Source organism: Meleagris gallopavo, chromosome 2 (genome assembly GCF_905368555.1).
Source record: "Meleagris gallopavo chromosome 2, MGAL_WU_HG_1.1, whole genome shotgun sequence".
NCBI lineage: Eukaryota > Metazoa > Chordata > Aves > Galliformes > Phasianidae > Meleagris > Meleagris gallopavo.
Genome location: NC_139405.1, coordinates 61,067,210 through 61,084,957, shown reverse-complemented (window position 1 = coordinate 61,084,957; position 17,748 = coordinate 61,067,210). Strand labels below are relative to the sequence as shown.

Below are 17,748 nucleotides of genomic sequence, written 5' to 3'. Positions count from 1 at the left end.
TCAAGTCTGTATGGATGCCTGGGATTCCTCCGGCCCAAGTGCAAAAACCACGAACCAAAACAATGAACTGCAATTTACTAGTAACAGGGAGAGTCACAGTCCCTAAGACATAATGCCTACTTTACTGGTATAGCAAATTTCAAATGCCTGCCATAGAATCACAGAATCATAGGTTGGAAGGGACCTTTAAGATCATTTAAGATCTAGTAGAGCATCCTGTTACCTATTACAGCTAGGCATCAATGATTCAACTTTCAGTGATTGTGTCTTTTTACAGAATAAAAGCAAATTGTAAAGTATTAAACTTGGAAAAGAGGATAGAGTTCATTAATGTATAGCATCATACAGTATGTTACTTTCCTCATCTGAATCCACATCACAGTAGCACCAATGCTGCTACCAAAAAAGTAAACTTTAAGATTTGTCTTACTGTTTATAATTAAACACTGCAAATGCAAAGCGGTTTATCAGTTACTTTTCCTTCCTCCTTATCTTCAAAATGATAACAACTCAAACTAATTTGATTTTTCCATATTTGCAAATTTTATAACAAACTGAAATCCTGAGGGATTCCACAGCAGATGGATGACTGTTATTTTAATTACAGCTACCTAAGGGTTTAGAAAGCTTTTTTTTTTTTTTTTTTTTCTTAAGATAATCTATTTTTCATTTCAAGGAACACAATAAACACTGAATATCTATGCTTTTTACTAACAAACTGGATCCACCTCCATGACTATTATGGCCTTCTTCATTAAAATTACACAACTGTTAGATACTGTTTCTCCAGACCTCAATTTATTCAAGAGACAGAATGGTCAACACATCCAGTTGCCAAACACGTTTGGCTTATTTAAATATGGAGCTAGAAAGATGTCTCGGGAATAGTAGTTTACTTTTTAACAACTCATTACCTCTACCTAATTCAGAACAATATCTCTAACACCAGCTTAAGATTTTAGCTTAGGTAACACACATATTATCATAGTTTCCGCCGGGATGGAACTGTTTTCTTCAGAGTGTCTGGTAGGATGCTATGTTTTGTTTCTAGGAGAAAAACAACATTGATAACACACTGTTTACAGTTGCTGCTAAGCAGTGTTACACAGGCTTAAGGCCATTCTCAATGAAGTGCGTAAGGACCTGAGAGAGAAGGGAATTAGGACAGCTGACTTAAACTGGCCAAAGGAATATTCCATACCATACGATGTCATGCAGAAGGAGTTCTGAAGGCAGTGGGAGTTCATCTGGCTCTCTTTTGCTCAAAGAGCTAGCTAGGCATTAGTTGGTGGGTGGCAATTGCTTGTGCATCGCTTGTTATATAAATTCATATACATATATATATATATATATGTACATATATATTCATAACTATTATTCTTTTCCCTTTTCTCTATATTAGAAAATAGTTTTATATCAACCCACAAGCTCTACTTCGGGTTTTTTTCTCAATTCTCAACGTGACCCTATAAGGAAGTGGGGTGGAGTCCATGAACAACTAGCATAGTGCTTAGCTACCTGCTGGGTTAAATCACAACATGTGTATAAGGAAAAGATATTACAAAAGAACAAGTCATTCAAGATAGAATTGTTCTCCTTTGAGAAATTCCAACCTTTGACTTTAGCATAAAATTCTCAGAAATATACATAAATCTGATCAAACATTATTCAATCAGTGAAAGAATGAGAAAAGTAATTTTGTGTAAATAAAGTCTGATAAAGATTTTCGGTGTTATTTGTTCCTCTTGTACAAACAGTGGAGGTGCGATACAGAATTGAGTTCTAACAGCACATTCCCTGTCTTTGTAGAAAACCACGCTATATCTTTTATGAAGTAAGAGACAGAAATGAGTGTCAATTTAGCTATTCAACTAATTCATACAGTCAAGCCCTCTTACTGTTCCAGAGTGATGTTTGATCACAGATTCAATTTTAGAAACAGATTTTTGTTTCACTTTCTTGTCAATCAGCATGAATTTATCGTTCTTAATTAGTTTTCCTGGACAATCATTGCTAAACTATTTGAAAAATGCACTATGAAATTTTAGTAATTGTCTTCATATCAAATGCAAAATATAAACCTTTGATGAATTATGCAGTTTGACTGAGCAACACTCTTCCCAGGACTGAAGAACTCTTCACAGAAAGAATGTGTGATAATGGTAGAACTGACAGAGAGAGAAAGCAAGAAGAAAACACCTGACCTTTGCCTACATTACATATGATTAACTAAGCTCCAGGTTACTGACTATCGTTCAGAAGGCCTCTCACTATCCCATTTCTAAGTTCCTCTTAGAATACCAGGGAATACTGTGATGGAAAACTGTTCATCAGCCAGCCTTTGAAGTTTTTTATTGTGAAAGAGAAAGTACTATATTTAATTTCTGAACTTGAATATTTTCACTTTAGCTTCAAACTCCTGTTATTTACTTTCCATCACCTTAGGATTTAATTTAGCATTTAGTGTTTCTAAAATGTTATTCTTTACAATAAGAGCACATGAATATATGTTTGGAGAGAGTGAAATATTTGATAACACCAACTGTTTTAAATTATGTAGGAGAAACAAAAAATCTCCCCAGAGAAAAGGAGGAGGACTTTGCATATCGCTGACCTCTGGGATTCACTTTTTTCCACTTAGCAGCTAAAGCATTGAGGACACAATGCATCATGGAATTTCTGTTTGAGAATTGTAAACATATATGACCTTTCAAAACTAATGATCAATAGTGCCTGTGCAAGAATGCATGAAAAAAAAAAAAAAAAAAGGTTTATAAAATACAAAAAGGCATTTTGTACATACCACGGTGGTTGATTAAAAAAAATAACAAAAAAGTAACAAAAATAATTTTAAAAGTAGCTTGGTTTGTTGAAAAGTTGTCTGCGGACTATACTATCCTCCAAGAAAAATGAGAGAGACATCCCCCAAAGCAGAAAAAGAAACTGCACCTGAGCCTTCCATATAATTGGAGATTATGTCATACATTAAACTATGACCTAAAAAGAAATAACGAGAGAAACAAGATGTGCAGTCTAGATGTGAAATCTTTTATGTCACGAAGACATTATGTGGGCTTTTAACAGAATCTCTGAAATGATCATTTCCATTGAGAACTGTCAGATATACACAAAAAGGAAATTTTATGAGTCAATGAAAAGTACTTTGTTGCTTGTTATACCTCCTGAGTGATGCATGACAACAAAAAACTCTTAATGAGCAGAATTTAGAAGAATCTTACAATGCAACTTCAGGTGAACTGAGCTTTTAAGGAGGAATAAAATAATGACACAAATGGCATTTTAGCAACTCTCTTCATTAAATTAAAGATTCTCAAATAAAGATTATTCTGTTAGCAAGTATTCAGATGGTAGATGGCTAAATGGCAAGGCTACTACATAAAAGAAAGAGAAGCTCTGAATTACTAAAGGGGTTTTTTGCTTTCAAACTTCAAAGAGAAGTCTGAAGTCTCCAAGGACACTTGGATTTGCATGCTGTGTACGTAAAAATTAAATGTCAGTATAAGTAACAGGTTCTTCCCAAAGCAGGCTTGCTTCTCCAGAGTTAGTGGCAGACTGAATACTCCAAATGAGTTAACTGCAACTTAAGAGAAAAGTCTTCACAGATAGTAAAGAATGAAACTGCATTTTCCAGCAGATATCACTAATGTTCTATATTTTCTGATTTTTCAAGTGTTTCAAAATATTAAAATGTATTACTTCTCATGCAGAATAAATTAAATTTATCATTTCTCCTTTATTCTTGGCTGTAATCATGACATCTATATGAAACTAACACCCAGATTACTCTGTCAATTACTGCAATTCTGCAATGTATATCCTTTAATGCAATATAAACGGCATACTTTGGGGTGGATTATATAATACAGAGATTTCAAAAGATGAGCCAGGTTGATTATGCTATCTTAAATATTTATGCCACCAGATCTGAAAATCTTTTATGCCTGAAGTAAGTATAAAGAAATACTCTGAATCACAAACTTTAACTCTTCTGCATCTCCTTTCCATTAGACGTATAGGAATGTGAAAGCATCTAGAGACCAGTCATTGTCTGCACTGTTTCAAGTACATCATATTTTGTTCCAAACTTAGGTATTTCCCATCAGATAAGCAACAAATTTGTGAGTTGCTGAAGAAAATTTTCAACAACACCGAGACTGTTAGACACATTTTAAAGGAAAGAAATTTAAATACATAGATTTAAATACATTTAAATGCATACATTTAAATACTGCACAGCAGTAAATCATTCGGAAACTGACCTTCATATCTTCCCATATTGAAATAACAATTTGATCGACTCTCAGACAGATGTAAAACGAATTTTTCAATTAATTCTGCCAAAACTGGAAAAAGAAGAAAAACATTAAAATGTTAAAGGTGATGAACGAAATCAAGATCTACGGTGCCTAACAAAATGAGAGTATGTAACTAGAGCTATTTGAATTTCTAGATGTTTATTCATGTTTCTAATGGGGGAACAATTCAAAACATACAGCCTGCTTTTATATTCCCAACACCATTTCTAACTTGTATTAAATTTGAATAGGCTTACCAATAATATATTCTGTGTAAACCAATAGAAATTTCCACATTATCTTTAAATCCTTGAAGGATGATTACAGAATTTGTTTCATGGTTTCAGTATAAGATGAAAATTAACTATTATTAAACTATAGTGTCTTATCTCTTATTTTTTTCTGTGAGTGTACACAAGAAAGAAAAAAAAAGCCACCACAAAATGATTCTGACAGAAGTGAAAGATGTTTTAAGTGCTGGTTCTAGTAAACAACATAAAACCAACTATGTCATCACAAGATAAAAAACTACACACTTAAATTTAAGTAACAGGAGTATTTCCTTTTGGAACTTCTGCACTTTAAGATGATTATTATAGCATTATTCAGTTCTTGCCATGGAACTTGGAGTCCATACATAGATAAACAACTTGTTGAAACTGATCACTGTGTAAGAAATTGTATCTCCCACCTTAATGGCTGTTACTTAGGATATTAGTGACAGCTCTCAGGAAAAGATCATTTAAAAAAAAAAAAAAAAAGTGATTCCCCAGTTCTGCAAGTTTGAGGCTCCTTCAAGTGAACACACTACCACTTAATAGATTTAAACAAAAGGATACAAGGAAGTCTTTATACATATTGCATGGAGGATAGTGATACTGAAATGTGATACATTAATAACTCAACATACAGCAATGATGAACATTTTTTGATGAGTAAACGCTGTTCCAAACTAGCTGCTGTTGCATAAGCCCAGTTTAAAGACTAGTGACATAAATTCTTCCTTGCAGCAACACAAAGCAAGGAAACATGACTGGAGAGTAACAAGAGTTGCTGCTGGTGGGATTTTATTTATTTATTTATTTATTTAAAGTCTGAACATTCCAATCTCCCTGGCATCACCTCAATCTAATAGCACTAAATCTTCAGCCCCTACTCATTCATTCCTGACAAAACATTGTGCATTCACAGGATGTTTTCCTATTTTAAAACCGGAAAATTCCAATAAACCATTTTAGTGGGAATCTGTACAAACTACCATAGCAGCATGGACATGGTGTAAAAAGCTGTGGTGTAGACAGCAATGGAGAGAAGCAGAAGTATTTTGAACTAGCCTTGTCAACAGGAATCCTAACAAAGGAGTCTGCAGTGCAAACTATTTTCACGCACAACAAGGAGGAGAAAGGTAGAGCTTCTACTCATTGCTTGTTATGCCAGAAAAAAGATGAAGAAAACAACTTTCAAGACCATAATCAACTTTTCTTCCAGCTATTTTAAACAAAGTGACATTAAGTCATTATTTTTATATTAGTTATCTAACATTTATAGAAATCCATTTACAATGAATGAGTTCTTAAAAAGTTTTTAAAAGGCTTAGTTTCACTATTATTATGCTGAGAGGTCCCTCCATAGGAAAAATAATATCCACTACAACTGCTAAAAACAGGTTCACAGTTAGAGACAGCCAGCTCTAGCAGTAACAAAGCTGATTTTCTAATGCAAAGGACTAGCAAATCAAAACAAAAAGTATTAAACATATAATTTGTATTCTTATGCATTCTTATGAATAGAAGTATTTTAATCACAACTTTAATAAACCACATAGGGATAGAAAAAAAAAAATAAAATTGTAGAAGAGCAACAGTTTATTCACTTTGTGAGAATACAAAGCCTTACAACTTCATTAATACACTTAGTGAAATGTGGTCCACAAACAGTGTAAAAAATATTGCATAAATAAAACAAGAAAAAAGCCCACAAAAACCAAACTTCTAACCAGGTATATGTTCACTGTATGACTATTAATATTGTGATAACTGAAATATGCCATCCTACAATAACAAACAGGAGCTATGTTAAAAGAATAAAATATTGCATAATTCAGAAAATATAAATCAAGTTAGTACACTGTATTTTTCTTCCCTTTCTCTTGGAAGGCATCCACACGCTTGACCTACCAGTCAAATATTTCAGTTCAGTGCTTGAGTTAATAGGAGAAGTGACAGCTCAACAACTGCTAAGCAATTTTTTGAAACTCGAGCACAAAATTGATTTCAACTATTTGGCAGTATTTATTTGCAAGCCTACCAGGATCTTGGAAAAGCTTTTAATCAAGTTTCAGAGAGGAAAAGACACATTAGAGTTTATCAGTGCAAATTTGGTTAATACCTAAATAAAGGGTTTTCACAGGACATCGTCTCTTCCAAGAGAACGTTCATGTGAAATGACAAGGAGTTACTGTAACTCTTATCCTTTAATGCTATATAATTTAGCTGCCAAGTAAACATACTCTAGAAATCTTTAAAAAGATGGAAACTGGCTCAGTGATCTTCAATTTATTGGAAAAACAGCCAAACAAAATTTAGAAATGTTCACTGTACAGCAGAGTGAGCATTGTTGCAATAGCCCACGTTCTGATACACAGAGTATCATGGCCTAACAACTTGCTGGTAATGTTTATCTTCTTACATAATCATAGTTTGACAGTAAAAACACTGAAGTTTTTAAAAGACTGACAATTATCTCAAGTAAATTTAAGCTGTTTATTCAAAATAAACACAATTTTAATTTAGGAGTACGTAAAAATATACAAAATTAAATGGAAGAGCTTTTAAATCATCTAAATTATTACAGCATGCTCATAAAAAAGTTGTATTCCTGCAGGATGCTTTTTTTTTTTTCCTTAAAGAAATAATGTACAAAAGAAAAGTAATACAATTTTTTTCTAAACAGTATAAGAGCACTGATTTAAAAAATGCCATGTCTCAAACTGTTTTACTAGGTACCAACCAGGAGAGGTTATCTAATACTGCTCTGAGGAGTTCAAGCCAGAAACATAAAAACAGCAAAAAGTATTAGAATTTTTTTATTTTTCCTCTAAGTAACTAGTGTTATTCTAACATATTCTATACTAAATCACAGATGCTTCTAACAATAGCCCTTGGACCGTTGACTTATTTAAAAGTTAGGATCTGAAATTTTCAATACCATCAATCATAATTAAGTTAAATAAATCAATGGTAAACATAATTAGCAAGCACTCCATTCCTAATGGCACACCTGGGAGGACTTCTATGAATTCCCAAGACAACAGGAGAGACTTCAGTTAGTGAACACAGAAATGACAAAGGCACAACCAGCATTTTGTTTGAAAAGAAGACAACAGAAATTCTGACAGTAATTCCATTACACCAATGCACTTGTAACTTTTTTATTAAGAGGAAAACAATTTTTTCAAATCCTGTAGTTATTGTATGATGTTGGTTTGGAAGGTGGTCCAAACTGTTTTGAGGGACGGAAGAGAGAAGTTCTCATCTGCAATTACTCTTTCCGTGTGATTGGAAGACCTGCTGTTTCCCTCATTCTGAAATAAACTCCCTTGAAAAATCAAGTAAGAACATAATAAGGTAAAAATGTATTTTTGTATTATTCTAAAATCCTCTGCTGCAAATGAATTATTGTTTTGAAATTGGTTATACTCAAAATAAGAGCAGACCTCAGAAAGAATCTACACCTAATTGAATGATCTTTGAGGCAAGAGACTTGGTCCACACTTTAAAAAATTAAATTAAGCTAAAAGAACCTAGATACTTTTTTCTGTAAAGTTAAACAGGCTCCTCTGAGTATCAACTCAGAAGTGAAATCAAATGCAGTTTGCCTGATTTGAAAATCATATTCTAGAAAATTCTCTTTCACATACTTCAAAAGAGAACATATGGAAAATTACTCTGCAGTTAGTCACACCTTCTTGGGGATATCAAATGAAGGTTGAAATCTAAAACTTTTTCTATCCAAAAAACAGTAGTATGATATTAAAGACTCTAAAAACAGTATTTCAATGTCTTTGAATCCAGAAGGCCTCTGAGTTGCTGAAAAACACCTGAAAGACAACACAATCACTGTTCTACAGACATCACTAAATTGGGAGGAGCTGCTGACTCCCTCAAGGTCAGAGAGGCCTTGCAGAAAGATCTTTAAAAACTAGAGGGCTTGGTAATCACCAGTCATGTGAACTTCAACAAGCTTCAGCCTGTGGACAGGGTAACCTGAGTGATGAGAGGCTAGAGAGTAGCCCCATGGAAAGGGATCTGGGCATTTGGTTTGATGGCAAGTTGAAAATGAGTCAGCAGTGTGCTCTGGCAACCAGGAAGGCCAACCATATCACAGGGTGTATGAGGCCCAGCACTGCTGCTGGCCAAGGCAAGGGATTGTCCCATCCTGCTCTGGACTGGTGTGGCCTCATCTCAAGCACTGTGTGCTGCTGTGGGTGAGATGATACAAGGAGGACATAAAATTGTAAGAAACTGTACAAAAGGGCTATGAAGTTGGTGAAGGGTGGGGAGAGCAAGACATATGCCTTGCAAAAGTCCATGCCAGGCTTAACAATTCTGTGGATACTTTCTTGCACACTTTTACTTACATCTATGTTGGAAACAGTTAACCTACTCTTCTGGTTAAGAAATCTTAACGATTCTCTTCAATTTCTAATTCTAGCTTATGGTATCTCCAACAAAGTTGCAGAAAAAAACTTACACAGGTTTTGATAGCTACTACAAAGCACAAAGTGAATTCTCTTTTCTCCTTGTAAATCAGCTACTTTAAAATGTATGCTCTGTTTGCTTTTTTTTTGTAAATAAAAAGTATGTTTTGTCAACAAAGAATTCCTTTTAGATACAGGAAAACAGACTAATAATCTTCAACATAAACTTAAAAAAATCCAAGAGATCAGTCTAGAAAATAGGCTGCATTCAAACAAAATTGATTTTACAGTGATAAACTATTTATGCTTTCAATGTAGCATTGAAAAAATACACTGAACAACTAGATCTCAGAGATGCAAGAAAAGGAAACGCACCTTTTTTGCTAGAAAATATAATGGTTTTTTAATTGTTACAATTTGTTTTTATTACACTAGCAGAAGCTCATCAAATATATTCAGTTGTTTCTCAGTGGTTATGAATCTCCATTTGCTCACCTGTTTCGCAAAGCTTTGTGAATACATGCATTTGTGGGCATGTACAATACAATGTAAATTATAAGCACAGATACGTAGAATTTAGAAACATTCAGTTATTTATATTCAGTTTTTTATTTTAACAATATTTATACAAATGACAAGTTTCTTACTAGCAAATACTAAATAGGTTCCTGTACAAATTACTTCCTCAAAACTTCTGAAACTGTTATGTTGCTTTCTTTCGTACAGCTATACAAATTACCATAAAATTCAGGTCTCTTATGCAAAACACACTTGCTGGGTTACTTTGATCCCATATACAAAATATTTCTTATATATTCACAACTTTATTAGTTGGTTTCGTAAAGAATTTAAAGGGAAGTCTTTGGCATCTATGAAAAAAATATTACACTATTCTGAACATAATCAGAATTTTTACTGAATTGGAAGTCAGCAATTTCTGAAAACACCTAGCTTCTTTATTGCTATACAAGTATAATTTTTTATTACAAGTGAGTTATTAAGGCATTTGATCATTTATGCCATGAGTGACTCCAGCTTTTTTTTTTTTTTTTTTTTTTTTTTTTCCTGTTTTCACTTATCTATAACAATTAACCAGTATATGCTTATTCTTTGTTAAAAATGCACATGAGAATGAAGAAGCTGAATGAGAAGATTATTTGATGTTTAGTAAGCCTATATTCCGGAAACATTTATTAAAATTTGTCAATTCTGTTTCCTGGGGACTATCACATTGAAATAGTTTGTTAATTAACACAAAATTGACTACTTGTTTAGAAAACATAACTCAGTGAAACATTAAAGAACAGCTGCATGCTAAAGGCCTTCTGTTTGCTTGCTTTGTTAAAATCAGTAAGTCATACTCACTTGCTCCACTGATGGTATCTGGTCTGGTTTTCATGATTTTGCAGAATTGCCTTCTGCAAATTTCGGCCCACTCGGATTGTCCATCTGGATTTTGTAAAATCGATATCAGCTTGTCAAGAACTTTATCTAGAAGAAATAAAACTAGTGTTATTCTGTAATGACAACCCTGGCTTTTTTTTCTCCTTTTTTAAAAACTTAGCTACTATTGTTATTAGATACAGAGCACCTCAGAGACAAAGTAGATCCATATCAAATATCAGAAAAGTCAAATATAGCTATTGCCTTTTTTTTTTTTTTTGACAGAAGTCACGTTACAAAGAAAAGACTAAGAATCCTTTATCGTACGACAAATTGGAGGAGCAGCTAGACTCTGAAGCTAACCACATTCTGTTTTACACAGAACAGAATAACTGATTTAGCTACTGCTGCGTTTTGAACATTTAAGTTGTTCCTGTGGTACATGCTGTAATTGCGCTAAATTTATTACATCTTTGTTCAAAAATTAGAAGAAGTGGAATTTATTTTAAAGAGATAAAATTGGTATTTCCATGTAATTTCATCTCTGATATCGAAAATTTCATCACAGAATCTAAAATAATAAAGATATGCAAAGAATATTCACCAAACATCACTGGATTAAAAATAAAAGTGAGGTGGTAGCATTATTTTATTGAATGCTAAATGAAGCATTCCAGGTAGAAAGCAACAGTGTTCCACAGAAAATTTCTTCTTTTTCCAGTCAGCAGCTTTTTTTCAGATACTTATATTGTGGATAGATACAAAGGTATATACATGTATGCCTTCAGATTGTGAGGCACACCTATCAAGTAAATTTTGTGAAAATGCACTGGATCCCAAATGGTATGAAAATTCTTATAATAGCTGTGCTAATAATCCCCAATGCTTCCCAACTTCAGCAGAAGGAGTCAAAACTGGGGAAAAAGACTTCTCTGAACATTTATGTTTGGTGTCACTAAAAAATGACCCAAAACTACCTTGCAAATTTGATATTAATATTTAGAAAAAATGTAGGATTTCACACTCAGTTCTCTGAAGAAATGCACCCAACATGTTCCATAGCCACAGCCACAGGTTCTTCACTGGTGCTGTCAAGATGCAAGAATAATTCGGGCATTTTCTAACTCCAGAGTGCTTTACCTGAGCACTGTATTAAAGTACAGTGTTTTGGTACATACAAGTCATAAAAATAGCAGATAACATTTTTTATTACATTCTTTATAAAACAAATCTGTGCTACAGTTTGTAGAAAAATCTTTATGAAAGAATCCTCTTTATTACAAAGAATTTCAAAGGTTGCTCCTCACTGTCACTCTTATCTTGTTATTAAAGCCATATTCTCGTTTTCTTTACAATACAGAAACACATATTCCAAGTTAATATTGCCTCTGATGCAATGACAAAAGGACAGAAAGCATGCACTCTTTTCTCTTGGCTAAAAGTTTTTTTTTTTTCCTCTAATTTCAACCAAGTTAGAGGAAATTACATATACTCTATCATTTTTCTAGAATCAAACATCATGGGTCTAGGCAGTAAGTTTCACAACTAACCAAGTCCAAACAGAAGTATGAAAACAGAACAAACACAGTGACACTGTAACAGACATAGAAATGCTAGGCTGGCTTTTAACAAAATGATGTCTGTACTTAAAAGTCTGAATATATATCTTTTTAAATCAAATATCTTCTGCACCTAAAATTTCTATTTTGGAATTCAGACGGAACACCGAATATTAGGAAAACTATGGACACATGATGAAGCAGCACACTGAACAGTGCATACAAAGTAGTGATTAAAATAATGCATTCATATGCTTTGACTAATAGTTTGTTTCTTTCCAAATCCAAGATTTGTTTAAAAATGTAAATATTATAGGAAGGACTGATTCATCTACTCATTCTTTCATTTCTTCTTTCCTCTGAAGGCAGAGCAAATTTCAAGTTAAGTAATTTATAAGGGTAATTATATGGAAGAGAAAAGAGATCAAACTCAGATTTCTAGCATGAAATACTGGCCATAAAAAAATGGAAGCAATCAATAAGAGCATCTCTCCTCAATCTACTTGGTTCCCAGAGTAATTGACCGTGTTATGTATTCTCTTGTCAACTTGAGAACAAAAAAAAGTTTTTATCCTGTAATAAGATAAATGCATAGAACTCATTCCAACTGTGAGCAATCCCTTTTCTGTGGGATCATGCAATTCCTATCACTTTGAAAAGATCACAGTCTGGGCTATTCTTTGCTCTGCTTCTATGTCTTGGAAAAAATAGAACTAAACTCCACCAACCACTGTAGAATTGAATTCTGTCTTAAAAGGTGACTTCTTATTAAAGACTCAAAAAGTGTTTGAGCAAATCTATTGCTCTTTACAAATCCTTTCATTACTTTCATATGTGCATAGCGTTTCAGTATTCAGTTTTCAAACACAACTTAATTGTTTCTACAATAAAAATACTATTTTCAAATGATCTTATTATTTTAAGCTGATTAAAGTATTTTCAAAAGATTTACTATAACGCATATAGTTTAAGCTGGTCTAAAGCCCTTAATGATATATAATCAGTAAATTGTTTTCCTCTTACTAAATTTATTAAAACAACATATACTATTTCAAAAAAGCTGATTATAGCAACTTAATTATTAGCATTAATAACTCTTCCAAATTAATTAACATGAAATTTCTTTTTTCATCCTCAACTAAATTCTCAGTTAATATCTTTCCAAATAACATTCACTGATGCTTCGAACAGTTTATGTGAATATGAAAAATTAGTGCAAAGAAGGACTGGCTCCTAGAGTATTATCATAGGATTTTAGTTATTTTTTTTCTTTTTCTGCCGTTTCTGTAACAGGTTAAGGTTGAAGAAAATCTCAGAACTGCAGAAAACACTCTTTTACAAGTTACACAAGTTTTCACTTCCTGAAGGACTGTAGTAATTCAGTTTGTCAGCTGAGGATCAGAAACTACAAGTTGAGACTTAAGCAATCAAGTCATTGAACAGACCAAAATGAAATTTTGATTCCACTAATGGAAATAAAACTACACAAAAATGCCACAATAATTTCAAGAAAGTAGGCTTTCAAGACCATGACATAACCATCTCTGCTGCTTCCTCCTGGCTTCTTGATTTGACCCATATTTTTCTTTGCAGTTTGTCTCTATATAATGAGTAAGACCTTCCTTTTCAGATGACAGTGGGCTATTAAATTGATTGACAATAACAAGAAATCATTGGAAGAAGCTTATGCAATTTAATTCATATCCTGAAGTTCTGAGTTTTTCTTTCCATGTAGCTGGTTATATTTTCCCATTTCTTTGTGCTAGCACTGGTAGCTTTGTGTAGCCTTGTCAAAAAAATAATCTTATTTACCAGTTCATGAAGCTATTGAACCTACACTATCACTGCACATGAAATCTGAACCACCACACTATAACTTTCTGTAAGATCATACTGATTTTGTTCCCGAAAAGAAGTGGCTTATTAATTCTTGACATTATTCTTCAGCTAGCTTATGTGCCTAAAGCAGGCAAGGAAAATTCGTAAGTGCTTTAGAAAACCTAAGAAATGCCACAACCCCTTTTTTATTTAATTGTGGACATGACAAAACTGTTTTTCTGTGACAAAGTATCTCAGACCTGTAAATTCATGTGTACCTCATTCAAAATCTGATGTCAGAGATAATGAATAACCTGACTGCATTATATTGCCCTGTTACATGAAAACAAATCCTTATAGGAATACGCATTTCAGAGAAGCCCATACACATTTCAGATAGGTCTGTAAACCTATTGTCCTTCATCTTTCAGTAACTCAGTGTGAAAGAGAGTGAAAAAAATGAAGCTTGTAAGAAGGACAAGCCACAAAAGTGCAGGCGATAAAGATGCTTGTATTAACTTACAAAGGATAACAGGCAAGCTATTAAAGCTGGTGTTTGACAGAGGACAGTGCAGGGAAAGCAAGAGATTAAAAAGTCTGCTGAAAACAAATCTGATTAAAAAAACAGAAACACTGCAGCATGTTTCCACTCAAGCCAGAGTACAAAGCAATGGCAGAATTCAGAAAACAATAGCTGAGATAGAATAACAAAAGGCTTTAGGAATATGATTACAGAAGATCTTTGGTAGCAATTCTGGACTGTAGCTTAGGAAGAGAGAAGATAATGAATCATGGAAAATACTAAGCAGAGTGTGTCATTGCAGGAAAATTACAGATGCTATTCTCCAGTCACTCTTATCACCAACTGTCTCAAGTGCAGAACTAGGAGAGAAGATAAACAGATCTGTGCTAACAAAGTGTGACTTTTATAGTATAATACAGTTCTAAAACGTTTAACTTTTAATAACCTACAGCAGTTAATATTACAAGTAAAAAATCCATTATTTTTAATAGTTGTATTCTGAATAACAAATAACTACACTACTCTACTACTTATGTGAAGTCAGGAGTTGGACTCCGTGATCCTTGTGGGTCCCTTCCAAATCGGAATTTTCTGTGATTCTATGATTTCAGTATATATTCACACGTCACACCTCAAAGGCACAACTTGTAGCTCTGCTCTAGAATCTCTCCAATGTATCTGTTTTCCAAAGACTGCAGTACCCACAACTCACTAGCTTAAACTGACAGTTATCTTCTGTCTTGCATTACTGAAGATAAAGAACTTTCCTTTGTTTTATAACAATATGGTTTTTTCTCTTGTCAGAAGTGATTTAAAGTCATCTACTCTTTATAAAATTTGTCAACTCTTTTATTTTTCCAGATATTTATAAATACATGTTTAGACTACTGTTAATGTAGAATTTCTGTCTCTTCTGAAAATCAACATCTGCTAAGGAAATTTAAAAATAAGTTCTAATAATTACATTTCAAGGATATAATGAACGTGAACAAATATAAAAAAAGATTTATTTACTGTAACTCATTCAGCATGTTCTTCTGCATTGTCTATGCAAATTAAAATTTTTAAATGGATTCTCTGTATGAATTAAACTGCTTTGCCTAGCTAGTTCTTCAAAGGATTCTTCAGTCTGCCCACATTGTAAATTGATGTTCAATGTGGAAATCGACTATCCTAAACGCTGTCTATTTCACACACCACCAAGTTTTGTAAACACAGGGATCTGAATCAAGGAAACAGTGTACAAAAAAATTGTAGCTTAACCATAATGTCTTGCTTCAGTTACTAGCGAAATGATATAAATATATCTCATGAGTCACCCACCTGACTTGAGCCAAAAGGTTAATCTTGAGGTTTGCATAGGAATTAGATTTCTAAACAGAGCTTTGCAGATTGACAGTTGCACAAAGATAGACAAGCAAAGCCAAACTGAGTTGTTTAGCTACAAATGCAGCCAAAAATAAAAAATCCTTAGGTATTCATGAGATTATAACCTAAGGAAACAAAAAAAAGAAAAAGAAAAAAAAAAAAACACAAAAACATATGCCTGTTCAACATCTCCAGTATTTGCATGCTTTGTATGTACCTTGTCTGAAATCAGCTTTCTTAGGAACTTCTGCAAGATAGCACTTTGGCAAAGGGAATGATGAAAACATTGGCCACGGATATGGATCACTGCCCTAGAAAGAGGACAAAAAAGTAAATTAAGACAGGAGATGAATTAATAGCATTTTCTCAATTACTACACATGTCAGGTTCCCAGAACTACTGATTATGCAACAAAATTATGCTTGATACTACAGTGCAAAATAAAATACTTCATAACTAAAAGTTAAAGGACACAAAATCCACAAAGCATTTGAGCTATACCTTGTTCTGGTGCATATCACTGACAGTTTTGATGCTATGATGCTTTTTTTCAACCAACAGGGAAATAGCCGTTCTCAAAAAAGCGCTGTATTTCAATTTTATACATGATCTACTGGCTTTCCTGTGCTGACAGTAATTTGCTTTTTGTCTTTGAGAGCGACAGCCAGTTAGCAGCAGAACATTTAAAGGAAGTGCTTAACAAACACTGCACTGTTAGAACATCAATGAAAGCTCAAAGTATTAGACACTACAGATGAAAAACCATGAATAGAAAAAACATCACATAAGAGGATTGTAAAAAAAGAAGAGGCAAAGAAGAAAATACAGGAATATAAAAGTGAGAAATAGACAAATTGCATTCAATTTTATAATGAGAAAAGAAACACTAAAATAAAACAACACAAAAATTTCATCTGAATGTGGCAAGTCCCAAACACATGCAAACTAAACACCTAGACAGTAAAAGGAACATATTTATTTTTCCACGACAATGGTAGACATTTATAAAACTAAAGGCAGACTGCTATTTTTTAATAATAAATAATTTGCACATGCTGATATCAAAAAGTTTTCAATCAATGAGAGTTAGAGAAATAAAAATTGTTAAAACTATTATAACCTTATCTAGCGTTCTCAAAGGCAAAATTCTTTCCTGTGGTCCTCCAATAAGATTTATTCTGACAAGAACATGGTTTCTCTCAACTGATAGACTATCGACGATAAAATCTCTGGAAAACAAAACAACACACAAAACTAACTGAAATAGAATTAGAACCAATTTATCAGTGACACGTCTTGGCAATTAGGAGACAAAAAAAGAGCAGAAAACTTCACAAATTTTATTACATCCATATGCTCAGTAACTAGGGCAGAAAGAGTTAATAGAGTGTCAAGATTTGTTTGTTATTTGGACATCCAGTAAATTTCTGCCTTAACAAATAAGTAGTTACTCAGAATTTAGGAACACACAGCTCAATGTCTGAAGTTACTCTGCAGCCCAGGATGCTAAAATTTTTAAAAGGAATAAAACTCAGTTTTTATACACCAAGTTTCTTAGAATACAGTATGAGCTATTGATCAAAGAAATAATAGGTCTCTTCTTCAAATAGTAATAATGGCATTTATCTGTCGAGATTTAGCCCACACCGTTTGATCCAAGCTCTGTACTGGCCCCATATGGCAAATAGTAAGAGTTTAGTTCTTAATGTTCAAATGCTCTCAGAAAGGACAAAGTGTCAGGGACTAAATGACTATCAGCTTCGGACCATCAAATAAGCTTTCATTTCTTAAAGGTGCATTGTGCATTATTATTTACATGACAGCAACAGAAAGCCACTGCAGTTGGAGAGATGACTAAGTTATAAATACAAAAAAATCAAAGTACTGGAGCCTTTAGTACATCACAGAATCACAGAATGGCCAGGATTGGAAGGGACCTCAAGAATCATGAATCTCCTACCCCCCTGCCACATGCACAGCCACCAACCTCCACATTCAATACGACACCAGGCTGCCCAGGGCCCCATCCAATCTGGCCTTGAACACCTCCAGGGACGGGGCATCCACAATCTCTCTGGGCAG

General features: G+C 33.6%; 1 protein-coding gene across 6 annotated transcripts in view; it reads right to left on the bottom strand.

The window, feature by feature from the left end:
* Positions 1-17,748, bottom strand: part of TBC1D32 (TBC1 domain family member 32) — an 80,193-nt gene that overhangs the window by 17,103 nt on the left and 45,342 nt on the right. For 4 of the 6 annotated variants that reach the window (XM_085217396.1, XM_085217398.1, XM_010707431.4 and 1 more), the window contains exons 25-28: positions 16,787-16,895; positions 15,884-15,977; positions 10,381-10,506; positions 4,281-4,364 (exon numbers count right to left, since the gene is read on the bottom strand). In XM_085217396.1, coding sequence (XP_085073522.1) covers positions 4,281-4,364; positions 10,381-10,506; positions 15,884-15,977; positions 16,787-16,895 — 413 coding nt within the window. Of the gene's footprint in view, positions 1-4,280; positions 4,365-5,382; positions 7,914-10,380; positions 10,507-15,883; positions 15,978-16,786; positions 16,896-17,748 lie in introns of those variants that run through there. The other 2 variants (XM_085217397.1, XM_085217395.1) reach the window with 2 other exon arrangements.